Source organism: Girardinichthys multiradiatus, chromosome 4 (genome assembly GCF_021462225.1).
Source record: "Girardinichthys multiradiatus isolate DD_20200921_A chromosome 4, DD_fGirMul_XY1, whole genome shotgun sequence".
Lineage (NCBI taxonomy): Eukaryota > Metazoa > Chordata > Actinopteri > Cyprinodontiformes > Goodeidae > Girardinichthys > Girardinichthys multiradiatus.
In genome coordinates, this window is record NC_061797.1 from 33,548,471 (window position 1) to 33,572,760 (window position 24,290).

Genomic DNA, 24,290 nt, shown 5'->3' on the forward strand with positions numbered 1-24,290 from the left:
TTAGTGCGAGAGCAAGATATGTAAATTATTGCAACTTTTCAGCAAAAACAAACAAAAAACACAAGGGACGACGCAGGGATATATATATATATATATATTATTTGTATTTCTTACTTCAGATACTGTGGTAAACAAAATATTAACAAGATGACAAAGGCTGGCAAATTGAAAAGAAAGTAACAAAAAAACATTACAGTAGTAGTAGTAGTAGAACAATTATAGAAAAGGAGCAATATATGTATTTGATAGGATAGGCGGGTAGGCTTGTTTTTACACGTGTAGGAAGAAGTTAAAAAGGATATTTTTTGCACCAAAGATTTTACGCGTGTCTTTAAATAAGGATTGATCACCCCACATTATTTGGTTTTCTAGATCCCTTCGCTTTATCTGACATTGTTTAATCGCTCATATATATTTTTTTGTACCTGTAGTTACCCTTCGGTGTAACATTCGGACTCACTACAATAAATACACAATTTTATGGAAAGGAGGTTTGCTGTCAATCAACGTACCACCATGGTAAGTGTTTCAACGAAAGAACAAGCTATCGGAGGGGAACTATCTTGCCTCATTGCAGACGCGCATCCCAGCTGTTTCACGTTGCCAAAATTCTGCGCAAGCTGCTATCCCACGATCTCCACACAGGGCAAGCTTGCTGGATAATAGGGGGGATCCTCAAGTGGCTGTTTTTGACATAAAGCACCCCCGACATCTGCGTCCACAATGCAGAGGCTTTCCGATGCGGCTACCGTAGTTTGGATAGGCTGTGTGTAGTGGATATTTTGTGGATGGTGGCCCCGAGGAGAAGCTGTGAGGCTGGGGAGTCGGGGGCATCAGCCGGGCCGATAGAGGAGCGTTAGCAAGCTAGCATTTGTGGGTCAACTCAGTGGCATTTTCGTGAAAACACTACCTGGTTTGGCTCAGTCATCATGGCCACGAACGGTAACAGTTCATCGCCTGGGATGGGAGAGATCATCCAGTTAAATGTCGGGGGGACAAGGTAAGCGAGATCCACTTGACACCGACAGATGATTGCCATCATTTCATAAACATTATCTCTAGCGATTACACTCATACTATAAGACCTTCATACCGTTGTTGGTATTTATGTAATAGAAGCAGATCACGCGTCTAAGTCGTCCTGCTACACTTATGAATAATTTACATTGTACACAATGTACAATTTCTTTCAAATGCAATCCAATATTTTCCTGTAAACACATTACTAGTGTTGTAACTACCAACTTTGGATGTCTAATTAAATTGATGCCCACAGCCATCAGCATCTACAACAGCTCTTTGAGGAAACCTTCATAATTTGAGCTATAACAACATTTAATTTCCCTTTGGGATTAATAAAGTATTATTGAATTGAATTGAAATAAAATATTCACTCAGGTTTCAAACTGTGATCATGCGTGCAAGGTGATTAGAACATATTCATTATGTTCTGACTTCTATCTTTTACAAGGTTCAGCACATCCAGACAAACTCTGATGTGGATCCCAGACTCTTTCTTCTCAAGGTTAGTTCAATGGTTGGAGCTCTTTTGTTTATATATATATATATATATATATATACAGTGCCTTACAAAGTATTCATACCTCTTGAACATTTTAAACTTTATTACCTTATAACCACAAAACTACTTGTATTTTATTGTGAGTTTTATGTCATAAACTAATAGAAAGTTAAACGAAAAGGAACAAGATACACAGATTTTAGAACTTTGTGCAAAAAGGAATCTGAAAAGTGTGGCATGCATATGCGCTGAGCTCCGATAGGGTATTTCTAGCACATCAATATGTTTTAACTATACCTCTGTAGTTCTGGCTGTATGTTTAGTGTTGTATTCCTGCTGGAAAGTGAACCTCTGACCCAATCTCAAGTGATGTGTAGTGTTAGTTTTCCACCACTCAGTTTTACATTTAGGCCGGGTCTGAATACAAAGCCCCAGCACATAAAAAAAAAACAACATCTATTATTTCATTGCTATTTTACAGCTATGCACTACTTTAGTCTACAAAACGGAGGTTTTTAACCTCCGTTGAAGAAATGCTGTTTCTGTGTGAGTGTGTTGTTTCATGTCTGCTGAGGTGTTTAATTGTGGTTTTAAGTCTAGATGGAGGCAACAGTTGAAGAGAGGCAGCAGATTGGAGCTGGTATAAAATTAACCCTACAACAGCTGAGCAGTGCTATAAAAGCCTGTCAGGATGAATGCTAAAACACCTGTCTGACCTGTCAGTCAGTCTCTGTTCCCATCTGTCTTTAGTTCAGTTACTGTAGTGTTTTTTATACAAGTTAATACTAAACATGCTGTAAGGATAATAATCAGAGTTATGGCATTAGCATTGTTTTTCCTGGTGTAGTAAAAAACCGATGGCTGTCTCTGTGTGTTTTTTTAGTTTACTGAGTGGGAGGATATCCACTCTGCGGGATGAAACTGGAGCTGTAAGTAGTCTGCTGTTTTTAGTCTGCTGGATTCTGCAAAGTGCAGCTTGCGAGTTAACACTAACATCCTGTCTCTGAACTCCTGGATTTCACTTTCAGATATTTATTGACAGAGACCCCACAGCATTTGCACCTATTCTCAACTTTCTCCGAACCAAAGAACTGGACTTGCGGTAGGAGTTTGAAACCAGTTTTGTTAAGCATGCTTGACTGCTGCATTTTAAGATGGGCATTGTGTATTTTTGTGATATGAGCTGCACAAAAAGCACTTTCTGCGTCCTTTTTTCCTTTACAGAGGTGTCAACATCAGTGTGCTGCGACACGAAGCGGAGTTCTATGGAATCACTCCTTTAGGTGTGTAGAAACAGATTAAGAAGGAAAACTCGGAAAGCAACAATTAGGTTTACTAATGTATAGACAGTTCCTTGCAGAAGTATTCATACCACTTGAGGATTTTAACATGAAAATAAGCATATTTTTTTGAAATTTGATGTGATAGACCAACAGAAAGTGGTGCATTACTGTGAAGTGGAAGGAAAATGCTTGTTTTATTGCTAATTAAAATCTGAATTGAAATTTACCCCCCTTTACTCTGACACCCCTGTTCAAAATCCAGTCCAACCAATTGCCCTTAGAAGTCACCTAATTAGTACAGTCCAGCTGTGTGCAATATTGTCTCAGCGTAATGAAGCTGTTATGTGAAGGCCTCAGACGTTTGTTAGAGGACATTGAAGAACAAATAGCATCTTAGAGACACAGCAGTTAGGTCAGGGATGAAGTTGTGGAAACCTCTGAAGCAGGGTTAGGCTGTAAAACAATAACATTAGCTTTGAACATCTCGCAGAGCACTCTTCAGTCCATTATCTCCAAATGAAAAGAGTATGGCACAACTGCAAACCTACCAAGAAATGGCCTTCCACATTAACTGACAGACTGTACTGGTACTCCAGTCAAATGAGCCTAAAATAGAACTTTTGTGTGTGGCAGAAAACTACCACCACAGACTTTACTAACAACAACCCATCTCCACAGTGAAACAAGGTGGTGGCAGGATCATGCTGTGGAGATGGGAAAAAAAATCCCAATATAATACATGGACCTTTTGGGTTTAAAGTGACAAAATGAAAAACAGCTCAAAGGATATGAATATTAGGCAAGACACTGTATAATATATGCTATATTTACAAATATATATGTTTTATTTTCCTTTGATACATTTGAACTACAACAGGACAGAATGGAGATTTCAAGTAAATCATGTCTTACTGTGTCATGGCTTTAACCAAGGTCAGACCCATAACAGTGTTACTTCCCTAAATATGGTGATTTACATCATGTTTCAGTGTTTGGAACTTCCCCACAGCAACACAGCAAAGTTACCTTTTTAAAAATCAATCAGACTCTTGAAATCATATTAAACAGAGAAAAAAAAACAACGAGCTCATTTAGGTGTGGTCGAGCCTTCATAATTTCAGTAAAGAAAAAATCTAAAAGTTCAGGGTATGCAGCTAAAGTAAAAAAAAATGTCAACTTCTTTCTAAACTAACAGAAATAAAAATAGACAAGTTCTAACTTGATGAAAAAGCTGAAATGATTATGTTCATGAGTGTTTATGTGTATTTGTGTGTAAACCTGTGCAGTGAGACGCCTGCTGCTATGCGAGGAACTGGACCGCTCATCATGTGGTAGTGTTCTCTTCCATGGTTACCTGCCTCCCCCAGGTAAAAACATGAAACTCACACTGAACACTTAATGTACTGAAAATAGAGGTAGGGTACCTTGCAAAAGTATTCACCCCCCTTGGCTTTTTACCTATTTTGTTACATTCATACATGAAATTTAAATGTTTTTAAATCTTATTTGATGTGATTGATCTGCACAAAATAGTTTAACTTGGTGAATTGAAATGGGGGGAAAAAAAACCCATATAAAATAAAGAAAAAAGAACATGAGAAGTGGCATGTGCACATGTATCCACCCCCTTTGCTGTGAACCCACCAAGGAGGTCTGATGCAGCCAGTTACCTTCAAAAGTCACATAATTAGTGAAATGAAGTCCATCTGTATGCAATCTGTCCCATGATCTGTCAGTATAAACACACCTTGTCTGACAGGTTCCAGAGGTTGCAACATGTTGTTAAAAATGAGAAGTTTGCCAAAAGGCATGTTGGTGACTCCAACTGTACAGAGGAAGGTGCTCTGGTCAGATGAGACTAAAACTGAACTTTTTCGCCACCAGTGAAAACACTGTGTTTAGATCAAACCCAACACATCCCCGAGAACACCATCTCCACAGTGAAACAAGGTGGTGGCAGCATCATGCTGTGGGGATGTTTTTCAGCAAGAGGGACTGGGAAACTTGACCAAGGAAAGGAAAGATGGATGGTGCCAAATACAAGGATATTCTTCAGTGAAACCTGTGTTAGTTTGCCTGCAATTTGAGACTGGGATGGAGGTTCACCTTCCAGCAGGACAATGACCTGAAGCATACTGCTAAAGCAACACTTCAATGTGTTGGAATGGCCTAGTCAACCTGTGGTTAGACTGGAAGTCCGCTTTTCACAAGTCAAAACCATCCAACATGAAGGATCTGGAGCAGTGAATGGGTCTTGATGAATGGGCAAAATATGGCAATCTCATAGAGACTTATCCAAAGCCACTTGCAGCCGTAATTGCTGCAAAAGGAGGTTCTACATAACATTGACTTTAGAGGGGGGGCAATAGTAGGCCCACCCCCTCTAAGTTGAAGTTTTCTATAATTTTGTCCTAGTTGTTGTTTGATTCACCACAAAAACGAGCAGAGCAGGAGTTTGGTCCGCATTGCCGGCACTAAGTCGGACCTGTTCCCGGTGCATGTTGGACTCCGGCAGGGCTGCCCTTTGTCACTGGGCCTGTTCATAACTTTTATGGACAGGATTTCTAGACGCAGCCAAGGGCCGGAGGGGGTCTGGTTTGGGGACCAGTGGATTTCGTCTCTTCTTTTTGCAGATGATGTGGTCCTGCTGGCCCCCTCTAGCCAAGACCTACAGCATGCGCTGGGGCGGTTCACAGCCGAGTGTGAAGCGGCTGGGATGAAGATCAGCTCCTCCAAGTCCGAGGCCATGGTTCTCGACCGGAAAACGGTGGCTTGTCCTCTTCAGGTTGGAGGGGACTTCCTGCCTCAAGTGGAGGAGTTCAAGTATCTCGGGGTCTTGTTCACAAGTGAGGGAAGAATGGAGCGGGAGATCGACAGACGGATCTCTCAATTTACTGGTCGGTCTACGTTCCTTCTCTCACCTATGGCCATGAACTTTGGGTCATGACCAAAAGAACGAGATCCCGGATACAAGCGGCTGAAATGAGCTTCCTCCGTAGGGTGGCCGGGCACTCCCTTAGAGATAGGGCGAGGAGCTCGGCCATCCGGGAGGAGCTCAGAGTAGAGCCGCTGCTCCTCCACATCAAGAGGAGCCAGTTGAGGTGGCTCGGGCATCTATACCGGATGCCTCCTGGACGCCTTCCTCGGGAGGTGTTCCAGGCACGTCCCACCGGGAGGAGGCCCAGGGGACGGCCCAGGACACGCTGGAGGGACTATGTCTCTCAGCTGGCCTGGGAACACCTTGGGCTCCCCCCGGAGGAGCTGGAGGAGGTGTTTGGAGAGAGGGACGTCTGGGCGTCTCTGCTGAGTCTGCTGCCCCCGCGACCCGGTCCCGGATAAGCGGAAGTCAACGAGTACGAGTACTTCAAAGTTGTAAGCATGTTCTGTTAAAGAAATGAAACTCTCAAACAATCCATTTTAAATCCAGGTTGTGAGGCAACAAAACTTGAAACATGCCAAAGGGGGGTAGTCACAGTAATATAGGTTGCACCGCAGAAATAGTCTAGAATCCAACTTGCTATAATATGATAGAATAGTCTAAGAGTAAAGTAAGTGGATTTTTAAAATTATTTTTGAACAGCTGTCCCTACTCGAAATTCATCTTGTGATGAGCGACCGGGTCCCAGTGGAGCGGAGGGCTTCGCCCGTGTTGTTCCCCTTCCTCATCCTCCTTTGCCTGGAACAGATGACTCAGAGAAACTGGGTAAGAGTGAGAGAATACATTTCAACTTTGGTTTTAGCCTAAAACATCAGAAGCAAATATGATGCCTTTTATTTTAACATGTCAACTAGAGGTCTCCAATGATGCAAAACTGGCTTTGTGTCTGCCCTTTAAAAGCTTTATCTAAAATGCATGTTTGGCTTTTCAGTTTGTCCATGTGTGTGTGCTAAATACATGCATAATAGAGTACATGTATGTATTTGTTTGTGCTTTCTTGTGAAAATGCATTAGTGCTGCTGCTAATGTGACCTGAAATCGTTTTAGTGCTCAGACAGCATTGACTGAAGTAGCCTAGTTTCATATTGACCGGATCTCTGCTGACTATATGGGAATAGTGAGCTTCAGTAAAGAGTATGTTCCTCCTTCTGGCAAAGGTTTCTTCATTCAAGCATTCAGAAAATTAAGTAGAAAAAACAGTTCCCTGTTAAAAAGCAACGATAAAGAAAATATGTTTATTCTGTGTTTGCAGATTTCATGGTTGACCCCAGGAAAGTGCTGATTATAGCAGGACATCACAACTGGATTGTTGCAGCTTATGCACACTTTGTCATCTGCTACAGGTAGCATTTTTAGCAATTTTTATTCAGCTCTACTTTAGATGTGTAAATCTTTTCTTTATGGTTTTTGAAGCTCTCTGTCAAGCTGCAGTTCATGCCTTGCAAATCTCACCCCAAAGTCCTTAATTGGTTTTACTTCACCATCCTCTCAACGCCTCGGTTATCCCAGTTTCTTTTGTACCACACCTTTTCCTTCCACTAAATTTTACAATAATATACTTGCCTACAGCACTTTGAATATCCAGCTTCATTAGCAATAATTTCTTTGTGGCTTACTCTTCTTGTGGAGACTGTCACCGACTGTCTGTTGGACAACTGTCAACAGCCTTCCCTGTGATCGTGTATAGACCATAACAGAATATTTCTGTATATCTTTTGTATTGATCTTACAAAATAATTAAATTTCATAAGACACCGTGTGACAACCCGACCCATAAGCTGTAAAAAAGAAAAGGGGAGACACCAAAATGGATTTAAGTTCTTTTAAAGGCATTGGCGAAGAGAATCAGTACGGCAGGGTGTAGTGAAATAAACTGTTTTAGCGCAGTGTGTGAGCAAAAGGAAGCCCTCAAAGCGGCAGTGTGGCTGGTCAAACCTGGGGAAGCTGAATGATTTTGGTGGCGGCGTGGGCATGCTGGCGTAAGCCCAGCAACAGGCCTGATCTGGAATAGGCCACACAAGAGTTGAGGTGAAAGCCCCTTTTATCCTATCTGGGAACACCCTAACCCCACATAGTCCCCAGACACCTCCTCCTGTGGTACCTGGCAAAAGTCATATAAATACCAGGCCAACTATGCCGGCAGGGCACTGTCAAAAACAGAATTTGGGATTTTTCTTTAATTAAATGTACACTTCAAAATGAACAGAAATAAACAATTGTAATTTTTTGCTCTGTGTATGAATCTATACATGGTTTTACTTTTTAAAACTGAATTAATAAAACAAAATTAACCTTTCTATCATATTCAGATTTATTAAGATGTACCTTTACGTGTACATGATATCAGGTCCAAGGCTAAGACTTCATACCAAAGGTCTAGATGGATTTTTAGCTGTATCACTGATGGAATTTTATATTTAGAAAATCTGTTTTAAACAAAAATCCATAAAAAGTATTTGCGTGTGCATGCTCACGCTGCAGGATAAAGGAATCATCAGGATGGCAGCAAGTGTTTTCCTCACCCTACCTTGACTGGACCATTGAACGTATAGCACTTAATGCTAAAGTGGTGGGTGGTCCACATGGAGACAAGGACAAGATGGTGGCTGCTGCCTCTGAAAGCAGGATTATCCTCTGGAGTATCCAAGATGGAGGCAGTGGAAATGAAATTGGTAGGTTTTAAAAGTTAAACACATGTCAATGCAAGCAAATTAGTTGAATTTAGGAATTACATAAAATATCGCAGGTTCTGGTCCTGGATCCTTTAAGTTTCTGACATTCATGGCACCTTCTGCCTTAGGTATATTCAGTCTTGGTGTTCCTGTTGACGACCTCTTCTTCATTGGGAATCAGCTGGTGGCTACAAGCCACACGGGAAAGGTTGGTGTGTGGAACGCCGTCACACAACACTGGCAGGTGGGATATGTCAGTGTGTTGGCATAAGATACCGAATGCTTGTATTCCTCTTTGTACATGTTTGCCATACTATGTATATCTTCTTATTTTCCTCTATTTCCCCCTGTAAGTCCACTTCTCATTTTTATTAGGTTCAAGATGTAGTTCCCATCACCAGCTGTGACACAGCTGGGTCCTTCCTTCTACTGGGCTGCACCAATGGCTCCATCTATTATATAGGTACAAACACATACACACCAGTCTTATTGGACCTTTGTGAAATCCTGTCACAGGATAAAGATAGATTAATTGTAACTCTATAGAATTACTTATAAAATACTAACAGATGTCTTTGTCCCTAAAAGATTTCAGTCTAGATGTTTTTGTTTGCATGTTCTCCCCGTGCATGCGTGGGTTCTCACCGGGTACTCCGGCTTCCTCCCACAGTCCAAAGACATGCCTGTTAGGTTAATTGGTCACTCTAAATTGACCTTAGGTGTATGAGTGTGTGCATGGTTGTTTGTGTGTTGCCCTGCGATGGACTGGCGATCTGTCCAGGGTGTACCCCGCCTCTCGCCCATAGACTGCTGGAGATAGGCACCAGCTCCCCCGCGACCCACTATGGAATAAGCGGTAGAAAATGACTGACTGACTGACTGACTGACTGTTTTTGTTTGATTTTCATCCATCGTCAAAACTTATTTTAAAATCCTAACATACACTGTATTCCATAACATATCAATTCCCTCTTCTCAGACATGCAGAAGTTTCCTCTAAGGATGAAGGACAACGATCTCTTAGTAACTGAGCTTTATCACGATCCTTCAAACGATGCCATTACTGCACTGTCTGTGTACCTCACACCTAAAACCAGTAAGTATCGTGTAAATACTGAAAGAACAAAGATTACATCAGGTACATGTGGGATGGTGACTTTGCTTCCGTTTTTCTTTGGTCTGCATGGAAAAACATTATGTGTGGAGAAATACCGGCACTGTAAATCATCCTGAACCCACAATCTGACATGTTGCCAACACATGGTTGTTAAAGTTCACATTTAAATCCAATTGAAAACATGTGACAAGACCTGCAAATTAATGTTCACAGACTTTCTCCATCCAATCTGACTGAGTTGAGCTATTTTGAAAAGAAGAATGAGGAAAAAAGGTTTAGTCAGTGCATGTACAAAGCTGGTGAAGACATACCCCCAAAATACTTGCAGCTGAAATAGCAGCTAAATGTGGTTCTACAAGGTACCAACTCAGGGGGGCTGAATACAAATGCAGGTAACATGTCAACTGGATTTTTATTAGTAAAAAAGTTAAAACAGTTCAAGACATGTAGACTAAATTTAATGTACATAAAAATTCTCTTTACATTCTGGACCAAAAAAGAGAAATGTAAAGATAACATACTCTTCTATCTGGATGTTGTTTGTGTTTTCCTTCCTTGACCCTGCTCTCAGGTGTGAGTGGGAACTGGATAGAGATAGCCTATGGGACGAGCAGTGGTGCAGTGAGAGTGATTGTTCAGCACCCAGAGACCGTAGGATCGGGTCCTCAGCTCTTTCAGACATTCACTGTACATAGAAGCCCAGTGACAAAGATTATGTTATCTGAGAAACATCTAGTATCAGGTAACGACGGATTTTCTGTCGAGTTTCCTTATAATTCAGATTACAGGCACAAATAATAATCCATTTTAAGATTCCTTTATTAATACAATGTACTTCTGTGTTTCAAATCTTACTGTTTTTATTTTGTGTGCGTGCAAGTGTGTGCGGACAACAACCACGTTCGGACGTGGACGGTGACACGGTTCAGGGGGATGATCTCCACGCAGCCCGGCTCCACCCCTTTGGCTTCCTTTAAGATTCTGTCCCTGGAGGAGACGGAGAGCCATGGAAGCTACTGCTCTGGGAATGATATAGGTGAGAGTGGTAAGATGGGAAGCTCAGAGAGAAGAAACAACATACAAATTTAAAATAATACAAATTATATGGCAGCTTGTGATGCTTGGAGTCTGACATGTTCAACATATAAGAGACAAAAAGTCAGAAGAGACAAGAAGTCAGTCAAAAATAAACATTCAAATGCAGATATTTTGCATGCAAAGTAGTTGAGAAGCAAGTTAAATTTGGGGTGTGAAGTGATTGACATAAAAAGCAAACCACATGGTGGTGGCAGTATTATGCTGTGGGGATACACTTTGGGTCATTTTCCCTGAACATTTAAAAAAAGGTGTCAGCTGAATTGTCTGCTGTTCATAGGCCCCTTTGGAGAGAGAGATGATCAACAAGTTTTCATCCAGAAGGTCATCCCCATCACAAACAAATTGTTTGTGAGGCTCTCCTCAACTGGAAAAAGGTTCACTGTCCTCCATATACATCTATTTGATCAGCATGATCGATATTATTTTAGTTTACATGTGAATTTATTTTTGGGATGTTTAAGGATCTGTGAGGTGCAATCAGTGGATGGAACCACTATCACTTGCTTCATGGTTCGGGAGTGTGAGGGTTCCAGCCGGATGGGGTCCCGACCGCGTCGCTATTTGTTCACCGGTCATGGAAATGGTAGTATTCAAATGTGGGACCTCACCACTGCGATGGACACAGCCAACAAAGGTGAAGAGAGGAAGAAAGATGGTAAGAAAGGAGAGACAAATGGCAAAGTGTAAGTTTCTATTCACAAAATCCTGTAATCATGCTGTAAGGCTCTTCTTGTGTTTGGCAGATGTAGGTGGCCCAACAGAGGAGGAGCTGCTTCAGCTGCTGGACCAGTGTGACCTTAGTACGTCTCGCTGTGCAACCCCAAATATAAGCCCCGCCCCCTCTGTGTTGCACCACACACGCCTCAGAGAGTCCATGTCAAGGTTCGAAAGATGGCACATTGACTAACCGGATAAGTGCTTGTTAATGTTTTTGACCATTAAAGCTCTCACCTGTCTGTCTCCTCTCAATCCCAGTCTGCAGTTGCAGGCCCAGGAACCTATTCCTGAGAGCCAGGCCACCTATGGAGCTGTCCGGCCCTACAGAGAGAGCCCCCTGCTGGCCCGAGCTCGTCGAACTGAATCCTTTAACAGCTGCAGGTGAAGTGACATTCGTCAAACTATCTAGATCAGGGGTGGCCAAGTCCAGTCCTCAGGACCTACTATCCTGCAACGTTTAGATGCATCCCTTCTTCAACACACCTGAACCAAAGCTGAATTCCCTCGTCAGCAGTCAGTCATTCAGCACTGCAGAGGCCTGCAAACGACCCATTCAGTTGATTTAGGTGTGTTGGAGAAGGGATGCATCTAAAAGTTGCTAAATGGTAGCTCTCCAGGACTGGACTTAAAAGAGAGAGATTAATCAATCAATAAAATTATGTTAATATGTTAAGCCAGGAGAGCCCAAGCACTCTTCCTTCAGTTTATAATCCATTTCCACTGTTATTGGTGCATTCAAGTTTATCTAGGGCAGTTTATAGATTATCACCAAATGAAATGTGTTTATTTCTGTTTATTTCTATGATCATGGCTTGCAGCTACTGAAACCCAAAACTTAGCTTTCTCAGAATTGTGCATGATTTACTGCATCAGCGCAGCCTGGCTCTGCTGAGGTATTAAGGAAGCCCAGGTTGCTTTAATAGTAGCCTTTAGTTCATCTGCAGAGGATCTTTTCTCTCATCTTCCTCTTGACCACACTCCACAGATTATCTATGGTGTTTACGTCAAACTAGTTTGCTGGCCATTGAAGCACAGTGATATCATCGCCATTAATTTGTGGACAGATGCAGACCTCTGCTGAAAAATGAATTCAGCAGTGAACTCCAGCAATTTGGATTCTGTGCCTCTTCACTCTTCGTCTGGAAATTGGGAACTTAAATTCCAAATGATATGAAAAAACATCATTTCATCTAAAAGGAGGACTTTGGACCACTGAACGACAATCCTGTATTTTTTTCGCCTTAGCCCAGATAAACTGGGTCTGACGACTTCTCTGACACAAGGAATGTTACATTTGAAGCCCATGTCCTTTATGCATGTGTGTGGTGACTCTTAAAACTCTGACACAAGCTGCAGTCCACGCCTTTGGAATCTCCCTGAAACTCTTAAACAGGCTTTGCTTAACAATCCTGTCAAGGCTGAGATTATCCCTGTTGCTTGAATACCACACTTTTTCCATCCACTAAACTTTCTATTTTATACAGCACTTTATGAAGAACCAGCTTCCTATACAATTACCATCCTTGTGGGGGGATTCAGTGACTGTCTGCTGGACAACAGCAGGTTGGCCCATGAGTATAAAGGCCAGAACAGAACATTTCTGGATTTCTATTGGCCGTATGCAATATTCCAACCATCTTACAAACTAGATTTTGGGTTTTCATTACCTGCAAGCCAGAATCATCCAAATTAACAGATAAAAGGTTGGAAATATGTCACTGTGTAATAAATCTATATAATATATGTGTTTCACTTTTTAAATCAAATAACTAAAAGAAGTGTAAGTTATTGAGCAGTGCCAGTAGTTTGTTGAGTCTGTAAAGTTGTCAGTTGTGGACACAACAGAAAGAGGTACAAACTCTGGTGCTGGTGCTCTCCAGCCATAAAAGCATGGCCGGTCCTCTAACTGTCCTGTGCATTTTTCTTTAGAGACTTCCAGAACTTCAGCCTGAGCCAGATATCCAACACTGGACCCAACCAGATCCCCGATTCCCGGCGCTTGCTGTGTAACTTTGGGTCTGAGGACAGTGAGAGGAGCACCTCTGTCATGGAGCTCTGGGCTTCCCGTAACACCGCAAACATCTCAGTGACTAAAGCAGACGTGAGTCAAGAATCACCACAGCAACCTCCAGACAGCCCAATTCCAGGAGGGGACGTGAGACGAAAGGTGCAACCTCAGTCAGAGGAAGGAGATGGCGTTGGATCAGGGGGAGACGGGGTTAAAGCCGACGTAGCTGTGAGGAAGAGGGGAGTGCTAGAGGGGGCCTTTCTGGGGAGGAAGAGGGCTCCTCCAATTCCATCTCTCTCCTCTGGATCTGAAGGTGGCGGCAGTGACTCATCTGCAAACGCTTCGCCCTCCCCAACCAAACTGTCTTCCTCCACCTCTCCGCGACACAGGAAGCTGGCAGCTGAACCATCTAGTCATGACAGCAGCCTTTGAGAGCAACTCTTCCCCTGATCATTGGAATTAACTTGTAGGTACATGCAGGAGGTCAGTGCTAAACATAAAGGCAAAAGAAGACCACACTATGAGCTGCAAGAAAAGTCACTGTTTTACATACAGGTGTGGCTCATGAAGAAGCTACAAGTTTCCAACACTATCAGTACGACATTTGAGGAATCATGTCTTTCAATATTATTCTTTACTTAAATCTGCAAGTTGTAACTGGAGTGTCTTCTGCCTCAGGCTGCTTTTTGTGTTTCAAGTCCATTTAAAATCAGGTGGTGACAGTTTTAGGATTCAATCTTCTGTTTTCTCCTCCTGTGAGGATGTTGCTCTCAAAAAACTTTAGGAGTGAAGCTAAAGCACAAGGTCACAGATTAGGTCAAGTAAGGAAGAGCAGAGCCGGACAACCAAAACAGCATAGTATTAGTAACCATGTGCTGAAATGGATGGTTACAAAATAAAACTAACAAAGGCATTACCTTCAGTTTGGTAAAAATACCGACATTTTAAAAATGAATTTAAAATCTTGATCTGTATTAGAAAATTTAATGTAAGAAATTGTCCTAGTAACAAATATTTACCTGAAAAAGCTCGACCAACCACCCATGAGCTTTTTTGCCATATATCTGCAATAATCAGAATAATAAGACTTCTTTAAACAGCAGACCTCATTACACTGTCGTGCAGTTGATGTTTATGTAACTTACCTGAATCATGTTACCCTGTCCAAAATATTGGCAGCTACTTGAATCCCAGAATACTTTCGTTGCTGCAGCCAGAGTCAGATGGGTTTACATTAAGCAACAGCTGACAGGCAGCAGTTAGATTGTGCAGGTCGGGCATGCAATACAAGCTGCACTGTTAAGTTGTGTCACAGCTCACAGCATAGCAACAGTGAAGCAAAGATTCAGATCACAGACCTCGACTCCGGTATTCAGATGAAGGATATGGCTGATGATCATGTGTGGTGACATACTGTAGATGTAAAATATACTTGGATCTAGTCCATGTTTTGTCAGTAGTGTACATTGACTTTTTTTTGTGGCACTAGAGGCCTTTATTTTTAAATTTTTCCGACAGTAGGCAGACAGTAAATAGGGGGAGAGAAAGGGGGAAGACATTCAGCAAAGGTCTCTGGGTCCGGGACTTGCACCCGGGACGGCCGCTTCAAGGACCGTAGCCTCTATACAGGTCCTTCTCAAAATATTAGCATATTGTGATAAAGTTCATTATTTTCCATAATGTCATGATTCATATATTTTAGATTCATTGCACACTAACTCAAATATTTCAGGTCTGTTATTGTCTTAATACAGATGATTTTAGCATACAGCTCATGAAAACCCAAAATTCCTATCTCACAAAATTAGCATATCATTAAAAGGGTCTCTAAACGAGCTATGAACCTAATCATCTGAATCAACGAGTTAACTCTAAACACCTGCAAAAGATTCCTGAGGCCTTTAAAACTCCCAGCCTGGTTCATCACTCAAAACCCCAATCATGGGTAAGACTGCCGACCTGACTGCTGTCCAGAAGGCCACTATTGACACCCTCAAGCAAGAGGGTAAGACACAGAAAGACATTTCTGAACGAATAGGCTGTTCCCAGAGGGCTGTATCAAGGCACCTCAGTGGGAAGTCTGTGGGAAGGAAAAAGTGTGGCAGAAAACGCTGCACAACGAGAAGAGGTGACCGGACCCTGAGGAAGATTGTGGAGAAGGGCCGATTCCAGACCTTGGGGACCTGCGGAAGCAGTGGACTGAGTCTGGAGTAGAAACATCCAGAGCCACCGTGCACAGGCGTGTGCAGGAAATGGGCTACAGGTGCCGCATTCCCCAGGTCAAGCCACTTTTGAACCAGAAACAGCGGCAGAAGCGCCTGACCTGGGCTACAGAGAAGCAGCACTGGACTGTTGCTCAGTGGTCCAAAGTACTTTTTTCGGATGAAAGCAAATTCTGCATGTCATTCAGGAATCAAGGTGCCAGAGTCTGGAGGAAGACTGGGGAGAAGGAAATGCCAAAATGCCAGAAGTCCAGTGTCAAGTACCCACAGTCAGTGATGGTCTGGGGTGCCGTGTCAGCTGCTGGTGTTGGTCCACTGTGTTTTATCAAGGGCAGGGTCAATGCAGCTAGCTATCAGGAGATTTTGGAGCACTTCATGCTTCCATCTGCTGAAAAGCTTTATGGAGATGAAGGTTTCATTTTTCGGGACGACCCGGCACCTGCTCACAGTGCCAAAACCACTGGTAAATGGTTTACTGACCATGGTATCACTGTGCTCAATTGGCCTGCCAACTCTCCTGACCTGAACCCCATAGAGAATCTGTGGGATATTGTGAAGAGAACGTTGAGAGACTCAAGACCCAACACTCTGGATGAGCTAAAGGCCGCTATCGAAACATCCTGGGCCTCCATAAGACCTCAGCAGTGCCACAGGCTGATTGCCTCCAAGCCACGCCGCATTGAAGCAGTCATTTCTGCCAAAGGATTCTCGACCAAGTATTGAGTGCATAACTGTACATGATTATTTGAAGGTTGACATTTTTTGTATTAAAAACACTTATTTTTTTGGTCGGATGAAATATGCTAATTTTGTGAGATAGGAATTTTGGGTTTTCATGAGCTGTATGCCAAAATTATCCGTATTAAGACAATAAAAGACCTGAAATATTTCAGTTAGTGTGCAATGAATCTAAAATATATGAATGTTAAATTTTCATCATGACATTATGGAAAATATTGAACTTTATCACAATATGCTAATATTTTGAGAAGGACGTGTACATGGGTCGCACGCTTAACCCCTACACCACCAGCGCCGCACCCCAAGTGTACCTTAAGGCCTGCTTCATTTTGTAGGTCGACACTAAAAAGAAGAAAGAAAAAAGTGTCTATTTTAACACAGAAATTTCAGTTGTTTAATGACACATTTTAAATGTACAATAGCTTACAAAAGCATTCATCACATTTTCTCAACCAGAAACTTGAATGTATTTAAATTCAATTTTATGTAAAGTATCCACAATAAGGAACACATATGTTCAACCACTTTTACTCTGATACTCTTAATTAAAATCTAGTCTAACCAATTGGCATCAGAAATCCTCTAGATAGGAAACTGAGTCCACCTACATGTAATTTATTCTCAGTATAAATAAATCTATGAACAAACAGGATCATAAAGACCAAGGAACTCAGCAGACAGCTCAGGGATAAGCAGCGGAGAAGTTAAAAACAGCTTTGATCATCTCACAGAGCAATGCACAATCCTCCATCTGAAATTGGAAAACGTATGGCCGTGTTTAGAGAAAATTAGTCAAAGAATCAGCCAAGAGGCTCTGGGGGAGGTGCAGAGATCCACTGGTCAGTTTGAAGTTCTCTTGACAGGCCAAATATTACAAATCGGGTCTTGGAAGAGTGCCAAGAAAAAAGCCTTTGTTTAAAAACAGCTATCAGAATTTCTGTTTACAATTTGTCACAAGCCATGCAGGGGACACAGCAAGCATGTGGAAAAAGGAACTCAGTTCAGATAACACTAAAATTGAACTTTTGGGCCAACATGCAAAACACCACGAATGGCTGAAAACTAACAGCACATAATCCGGACCACACCATCATCACTGAGAAACACAGTGGTGGCAGCACAATGCTGCGGGATGTTTTTCTTCAATAGAAATAGGGAAGGTGGTTAATGGGAAGATAGATGGAACTAAATTAGAGGACAGCCATAGAAGAAAAAGACTTGATACTGGACTGGAGGACCAACTTTCAGCAGTACAGCAACACTAAACACACTTCCACAGTTACAATAAAACCATCCTGCTCAAAGCATTCAAAAATCTTAAAAACTATGTTCCCCAATTAAAAATAAATTGATGTTTGTGGTTGTAACGAGAGAAAATGTAAAAATGTTCAAGGAAACAGGAATTCTTTTGCAAGCTAATGTATATTTGAAAGCAGACAAGTGGCAGTCTTTAAAAAAGAACATTTACATGAATGCTTTTCAGTGCTTCTTGTTTAGAGCTCGTATCTGAGTTAAAGCTTTAGGAGAATAAGTGCTTCTTTTCCCACATGAGATTATGTACATTTCCCCAAAGGTGCCTGTGCAAGATCATTTAATAACACTAATAACATTTATTAGTTTCATTTCTCATACCTTATATTAGACCTAATGAGAGGATTTACACATATACTCCCTCACTTAAGTTCGTTTAAATGAGGTGTTGATGTGCGTTGTGTCAGATGGCTGTTGTAGTGCCTTATTTAACTGTTGTGTTTTAATGGAGAAGTATATTAGTGACCAAAGGATTGTGAAGAGGCAGATCACTGTGTAGGAACATAATGGACCTGCTCTGACTTGGGCTTGAATCGTTTTATGATAGATTTAAAGCGAACCAGATTAGAGTTAATTATAAACCACAATGAGAACAACAGCTGGGTATGATGCATTAGTAAAGGCTTTTTCAGACTTGTTGTATGAGGCTAGTTTAAGGTTGGTGTTGCTTTAACTACGCCCGAAAACAACATCCTGAAATGTGAGTCTGAAATAATAAAGTCGCTACGCTCACTGTGGTCGCTGCTTGTGCAACGACACATAGATCTTGATACACTAACATTGCAGACAGTCGACATGCATATTCAAAGCAAAGTCCTAAAAAGGATGCACTCGTGTGTTTTATTGTGTGTTTATACTAACATGTATAGATAAAAGGCCTATATTGATGTAATCACATATTTATTCTTGCACTATTCACTCTAATATTACAGTTTTGAGTGTTTATTTTAGATTACAAATATACAGTTTAATATGTATTGTAGTGTATAGTTTTTTGTTTGCTGCATGTTCTGTCTGTTGTCCATCAACTCCTCTCTGGCTATGTTTACATTATATTACAGCCAGATTCTAACGAGCTAAAACACCCACATGTGGTTGCTTAAGCTTCTTCGTATGATATCGTTTTATGTGCTGAATTTAGGAAATGCTGCAATATGAGGTAATCCTATTTACAGCTGCCCTCAAAACTTCTCATTCATGAAGTTAACATTAAATAAGAATATTTATGTAGTTTAAATTACAGAGATGTTCCTCACAACCTGGTAATGAACAGAGCATTATTGGTCTTTTCCAACCTGATAGTAGGCATGGGCTGCTATGAGATTACGGTATCCCAATATACAAAGAAATGGTTGCTAAAAATGCATTACAATATTTAACTGCATTTATATAAAACAGAAAACTAATGATTATGTCTTCTACTGCAAAGATAATCTAACACATTGAAGAGTACAGTTATAGTAATCTTATTACATATAAACAGCTACTTATATAGGAACCGAGTGCAGTTTCATTTCCATTTAACCTATTCATATAGTGCCAATTTAAAACTTATTTCAAGGCACTTTCTGAGACACATTTCATTTACACTGTATACAGAAATGTATAAAAATCTTTAAAATTCAGTTTATAATGCCAACTGGTTAAAGGTTGTCTAAGAAAGCCCAGCCAATTGCATTGTGTCACAGACTTAAAAGCAACTCCACCTCCACAGCAAGCGCATGACGACAGTGGACGGTTGGTTGCATCTTCAACTTTGCAGCAATCCCTCATACTGAGCATGCATATGGCAACAATGAAAAGGAATCACTCCCTTTTAAAGAGTCACAGCTTTCCGTTAGTTTAGGAACATTTTTGCGAATTTGAATCCCAAACTTTTTAAACCATAATGTTAACCTCCCCATGCCTACTTCAAGTTTGCACCTGTGATGTTTATTTCAGACCACTCTTAAAACTGTATTTTTTTTATATAATGCATTTTATATGTATTCTGTAACACTGTACACTATATTACTTTATTGTCATAAAGATATTGGCATTTCCAGGTTTTACTTGCTTGACTGCAAAAACAGGAAAAGAACTTTGATGACATTAATCCAAACAATCTGATGTTTTAATGATCATTTTAAGGTATTGTAGGCTGAACTTAACAATAAAAAACTACAGTGAAGCTTTTGAGATGAGTTTTTTTGTATGGTTAATTTGGACACTTTGTAAAAAGCAAAAATTTTTTGTTTTGAGCATCAGAAAAGTGCTTTTTTTCCTTCCATAGCTCCATGATTTCACTAACCTTCCCGTCAGACAGTCTCTTAGATGGCGTCTGTCATCATTGTGATTTATGAGTTTAATAAAAGCCTTTGTGTGTGTGTGTGTGTGTGTGTGTGCCTGTAAGTGTGTGTGTAGCTCAGGGCCATACTGTCCCTCACAATCACTCCACAAACTCTCTTTTTCACAGCCTCTCCCCTCCCTCTGTGGCTGACAATAGCTGTGAATGCGGCCGCGAACGCTTCAGAAGTGCCCTTGTCAGATTGGCGTCCTTGAGCAGGGGGGGCCTCGGTTGTTACTGCCAGTTTGTTAATTTTAAACTTGCCTAGATGTCCCCTTAAGGGACACAGCAGAAAAAGTAAATTACGGCAGCATAGTTTTGATGGAGACAGTGGCGCTGGTGTGGACGCGTGAGTGTGGTAACTAAGGTGCTGTACAGCTGCTGGCACATCTGTGTTGTTCAAACTCAGCAGAAAATGCTTAAACAGGCTAGAAACATGAGTTTCAGATAAAGCTGGAATTTAGAACCACTCAACAAATTTGTGTGCACAAAGTTGCTCTGTTTATCATCCTATTTCACTTCCTCACCTCTAGACACCAACATATTGAGTTGTTTTTGTGCAAGGTATTTTGATTTAATGTTGTTTAAATGAATATTGATGATAAGAAACATAAAACATTTACATGTGTCTAGTGATGTTTTCTTTTGCCTTTAACGTTTTTTATTTCGTTTCAACATCAGTCTGGTACGTTTGGTACTTCTTTTGTTGACTTGATGCTTTCGAATCCTGACATTTCACTTCACAGTGCAGTAAAGAAAGATTAAACTGTTCTTATCTGTCTCTTGTTCTCTTTATTTAACAATCCATCAATCTTCTGGTGGTCAAGCTACCTGTTTGTAAGAAAACAAGAAAATTCTTATTTTGATAGATTTTTTTAATTATTCACCCAGAAATACACAATTAATCTATGAAGTATCTATAAATTAAAAAATATAATACTGCCAGTGTTTTAAAAAAACATTTGGGCATAACATCAGACTTGAATATCGCACACACAAAGTATAACCTATCAACATTAAAATGAAAGTAAACATCTCTCTCTAATAAATACTGTTTCTAGGTCCAGTTGGTGGAATCTAGATATAAATCAGTGTGGTTTTACTCCTATAAAAATACTAAACAGGACTTTTTTTTCGTCTGTTTTTAGCTGAAACTGAAGGTTTTACCACAGAACAGTCAATCTATAAACCACAGAAGCAATAACAGTAATAATCACATTAACGACAAGTAAACACATCTGAGTTGACTCTCAGCCATATGTCTTACATTTAAATTGCAATAAGCAGTAAATCCACAAAGATGCGTTAAGACAAAATCTCAGTTTGGACTTTTGGGTTACATCAGAACAATGATTACAATAATAGCAATAATAATACAAACATTTAAAAAGTTGGCGTTTGTCTCTAGTAACATTAACGTGAAGGCAAAGCGTTTGTCAACAATTAAAGCCCCAGTGGTGTTGATTATAGATACGGCAATAGGCACAGTTACCAGGTGAGGAAGTGATTGACATGAACAAGCTTCTGTATTGTTTTGATCTTACTGAAAATTTAAACCCTCTAAAAACAGTTGGCAAGCAGGGAAAATTGATCACAATCTAACCCAAACATTTACAGACCATCTATGTCATAAAATTACCAGATATGGGGGCTTTAGTCCACATATCAACTCTAAATTTAAACAGTAATGTTTTGTCCCTGACTCAACTGAAGCAAAGACTGCTTAGCTCTACCAGGTGTCAAACACATTGCCAGGGTACGATAAGAAGACACCAAATAGAACAAGTGTTTCACTGTGTTAACATCCTGTTTTTTTAGGACCTACAGATGAGTGTCAGTGAAATTGGTGTGCTCTTTTTTCCCTGAACTTATGGCCTTGATGGCGTCCACAAACTCGTCTTCCTCCACATACTGAAAGAAAGCACATAAGACCCAAACATGTTGATAAGGTGATCATATGGCTATTACAGTTTTAATCTGTCTGCCACCGTATTTTATGCAATATTTGAGCTGAAAGGTGTAACAGAACATCACTGCACATTGCGAAAGTATCTGAATATGAAACGGTTTACAGCACACAGATTATTAGGTATGTAACTGCCCAAGGGTACCATAATGACTTTTGGAGATAATTTGTTGATTCATTTTATCAAGTCATCCATTTTTCTGTAGCATATTCATTCTGTTTAGCGTGAACAGAATAAATATGCTCACTGCGAGTAGAAATGAGCAAACCAAACTAGGAAATTATAACCTGAAAAATCACACAGAAACTCCAAGGAGACTCATCAGCAAAGAAATGTATGCCTGCCCTCACCAGTCCAGAATCATGTCCCAGTGGGTTATCCCAACATCCTTCCTCCATCATCAGTGACTTCCTGTCAATCAACTGACTGACGCTGCGGTGCAGGGAATGCTGGGAGTAGGCTTGAGTTAGGTCAGTTTGACTGGGAGCTCGCAGGACAGACATGGGGCTATAGCGTGAGCTGCTGCCAACAATCTTTGTGTCTGTCACACCCTGTGAGATACAGTGTTAGGACAAGAGTGACCGCATGTTTAAAATCCTTCTGACCAATACTTTAATTACTGTTAACACTAAAAAATGACTATAGTTTTTATCATAGTTTTGTCATACTCTCCTATTCTGATGACAAAAATCCAACAGGAGGGGACACACCCTTCAAGATTTAACCTGTAGTTCATGAATAATAGGGTCTAGTGATGTCATTAATTAAAGCTTCATTCTGGCTTAGAATTGTATAAGAATATAAAATATTTTAACAGTAACATATTATTGTTTCATTTACATGTATAAAGTTGAAACCACACTGCACATCCCAAAAAAGTCACATACTCTGATATTATTGGACCGCTTTGATTACGACACACATGTCCAGAACTGCATTCATTCGAGATCTTACAGAGATGATGGGAGCATTGGATTGCCATGCACATTCTTGTCCAGCACATGCCAAAGATTCATTTGTCATCTTGGAACATGGCCATGCCATCAGAGAAGACATAATTCACTGTTGGAATAGCCTGGTCATCCAGTACATGCAGGAAGTCAGCTGACCCTATTCTTTGGCCACATAACGTTGCTGAACAAAGACCCTAATCAAATGCAACAACCCTAGATCACTGACCCCACAGGCGGGTATAGTATGCAATAGGTATGATGACTCTGGAACAGTAAATCTGGACTCATCAGAGCACATTGCCTTCTTTCATTCCTCTAGAGTCCAATCTCTATGCTTCCTAGAAAACTGAAGCCTTCCTTTTTTTCAGATTAATCTCATTGACCACGTGTTTTCTTAAGGCTACACAACCCTTTAGCCCCAATCCCTTAAATTCCCTTGACCTTGTTGATGTACTTTTACTATTGATCATAGTTGTGACCTATGCTGTTGTTTGTTTATTACGATTTAATTTGATCAAATGTTCCTAGTGATTACGTCCACTCCAGATCTTTTTTCCTGCCACATTTCTTCCATGAAGACGATAATGTCCTGCTATCTTTCCAGTTTTTAATAATGCGTTGGGCAGTTCTTAATCCAATTTTTGTAGCATACGCAATCTCTTCAGATGTTTTCTTTGCTTGATGTATGCCAATAATTTGACCTGTCTGAAACAGAGTAACATGTTTCCCATGTCCACAGTATGTGTCTTCCAACATGGAAAATGAGAAGCTACTCACTGCATCAGTTAGACATTAGATAACTTGCTACCAGCTGAAACACAATCATCTAATAAGAGGCTGTTGCCTATTTGGTTTGTTAAATCCAGGTGGTCTCTTTTTTGACATGCAATGCACATTTAAAGACAAGCTAAAACACTGTACATCGTTTACCCCAGCTGACCACAACAAGCTAGCCACTGTTTTCATTAGATAGGCTGTGGTATGCACACACGCACAAACAGAGCATGCAGATGCAAACACAGAGCACACGCAGGGGAGGGTAACCCACCATAATCCACATTCCCATACCTCTGTGTACACAGTGTAGCTTTTAAGTATAACGTTGCTGATCTCAACACAGTCTGCTACAGTGTCAAACTGCAGGGGGACAGTGAGATTAACATTTAGGGGTTTGACAAAGGGATAAAAAGACAGAAGGTGATCTTACTGTAGGTTGATCAAGGAAAAGCATAGAGCCGGAGAGATGTTTAGAGCACAGCTCAGGACAGGGCCTCTGAGAGAAAGATTGAGGATTAGAACGGATGGAGGGAGGAGTGCATGATTGCACCAGAAACAGATATAAAAAGATAAATAAATAAAAAGATTAACAGAAGGAAGAAAGAACAAAGCATACATTTATAAAGAAAGGTTATAAG

The 24,290-nt window shown here is 40.7% G+C and overlaps 2 protein-coding genes across 2 annotated transcripts in view; one reads left to right on the plus strand and one right to left on the minus strand.

The window, feature by feature from the left end:
• Nucleotides 1–553: 553 nt before the first annotated feature.
• On the plus strand, nt 554–15,062 carry kctd3 (potassium channel tetramerization domain containing 3). Its single transcript, XM_047362549.1, has 19 exons — nt 554–1,000; nt 1,472–1,525; nt 2,406–2,451; nt 2,551–2,624; nt 2,747–2,805; nt 4,092–4,172; nt 6,386–6,508; nt 6,996–7,086; nt 8,225–8,415; nt 8,544–8,659; nt 8,791–8,878; nt 9,395–9,511; nt 10,104–10,274; nt 10,413–10,568; nt 10,908–11,004; nt 11,092–11,285; nt 11,374–11,512; nt 11,606–11,728; nt 13,277–15,062. The coding sequence occupies exons 1-19, from the start codon at nt 930–932 to the stop codon at nt 13,785–13,787; spliced, it is 2,502 nt and encodes an 833-aa protein (XP_047218505.1). The 5' UTR covers nt 554–929; the 3' UTR covers nt 13,788–15,062.
• Nucleotides 15,063–17,369: 2,307 nt separating this feature from the next.
• Nucleotides 17,370–24,290, minus strand: part of ush2a (Usher syndrome 2A (autosomal recessive, mild)) — a 360,158-nt gene continuing 353,237 nt past the window's right edge. Inside the window, exons 93-97 of the mRNA XM_047364117.1 lie at nt 24,083–24,148; nt 23,944–24,012; nt 22,273–22,473; nt 21,781–21,866; nt 17,370–20,786 (exon numbers count right to left, since the gene is read on the minus strand). Of these exons, the coding sequence (XP_047220073.1) occupies nt 20,783–20,786; nt 21,781–21,866; nt 22,273–22,473; nt 23,944–24,012; nt 24,083–24,148 (426 nt within the window). The 3' untranslated portion in view covers nt 17,370–20,782. The remainder of the gene's footprint in view (nt 20,787–21,780; nt 21,867–22,272; nt 22,474–23,943; nt 24,013–24,082; nt 24,149–24,290) is intronic.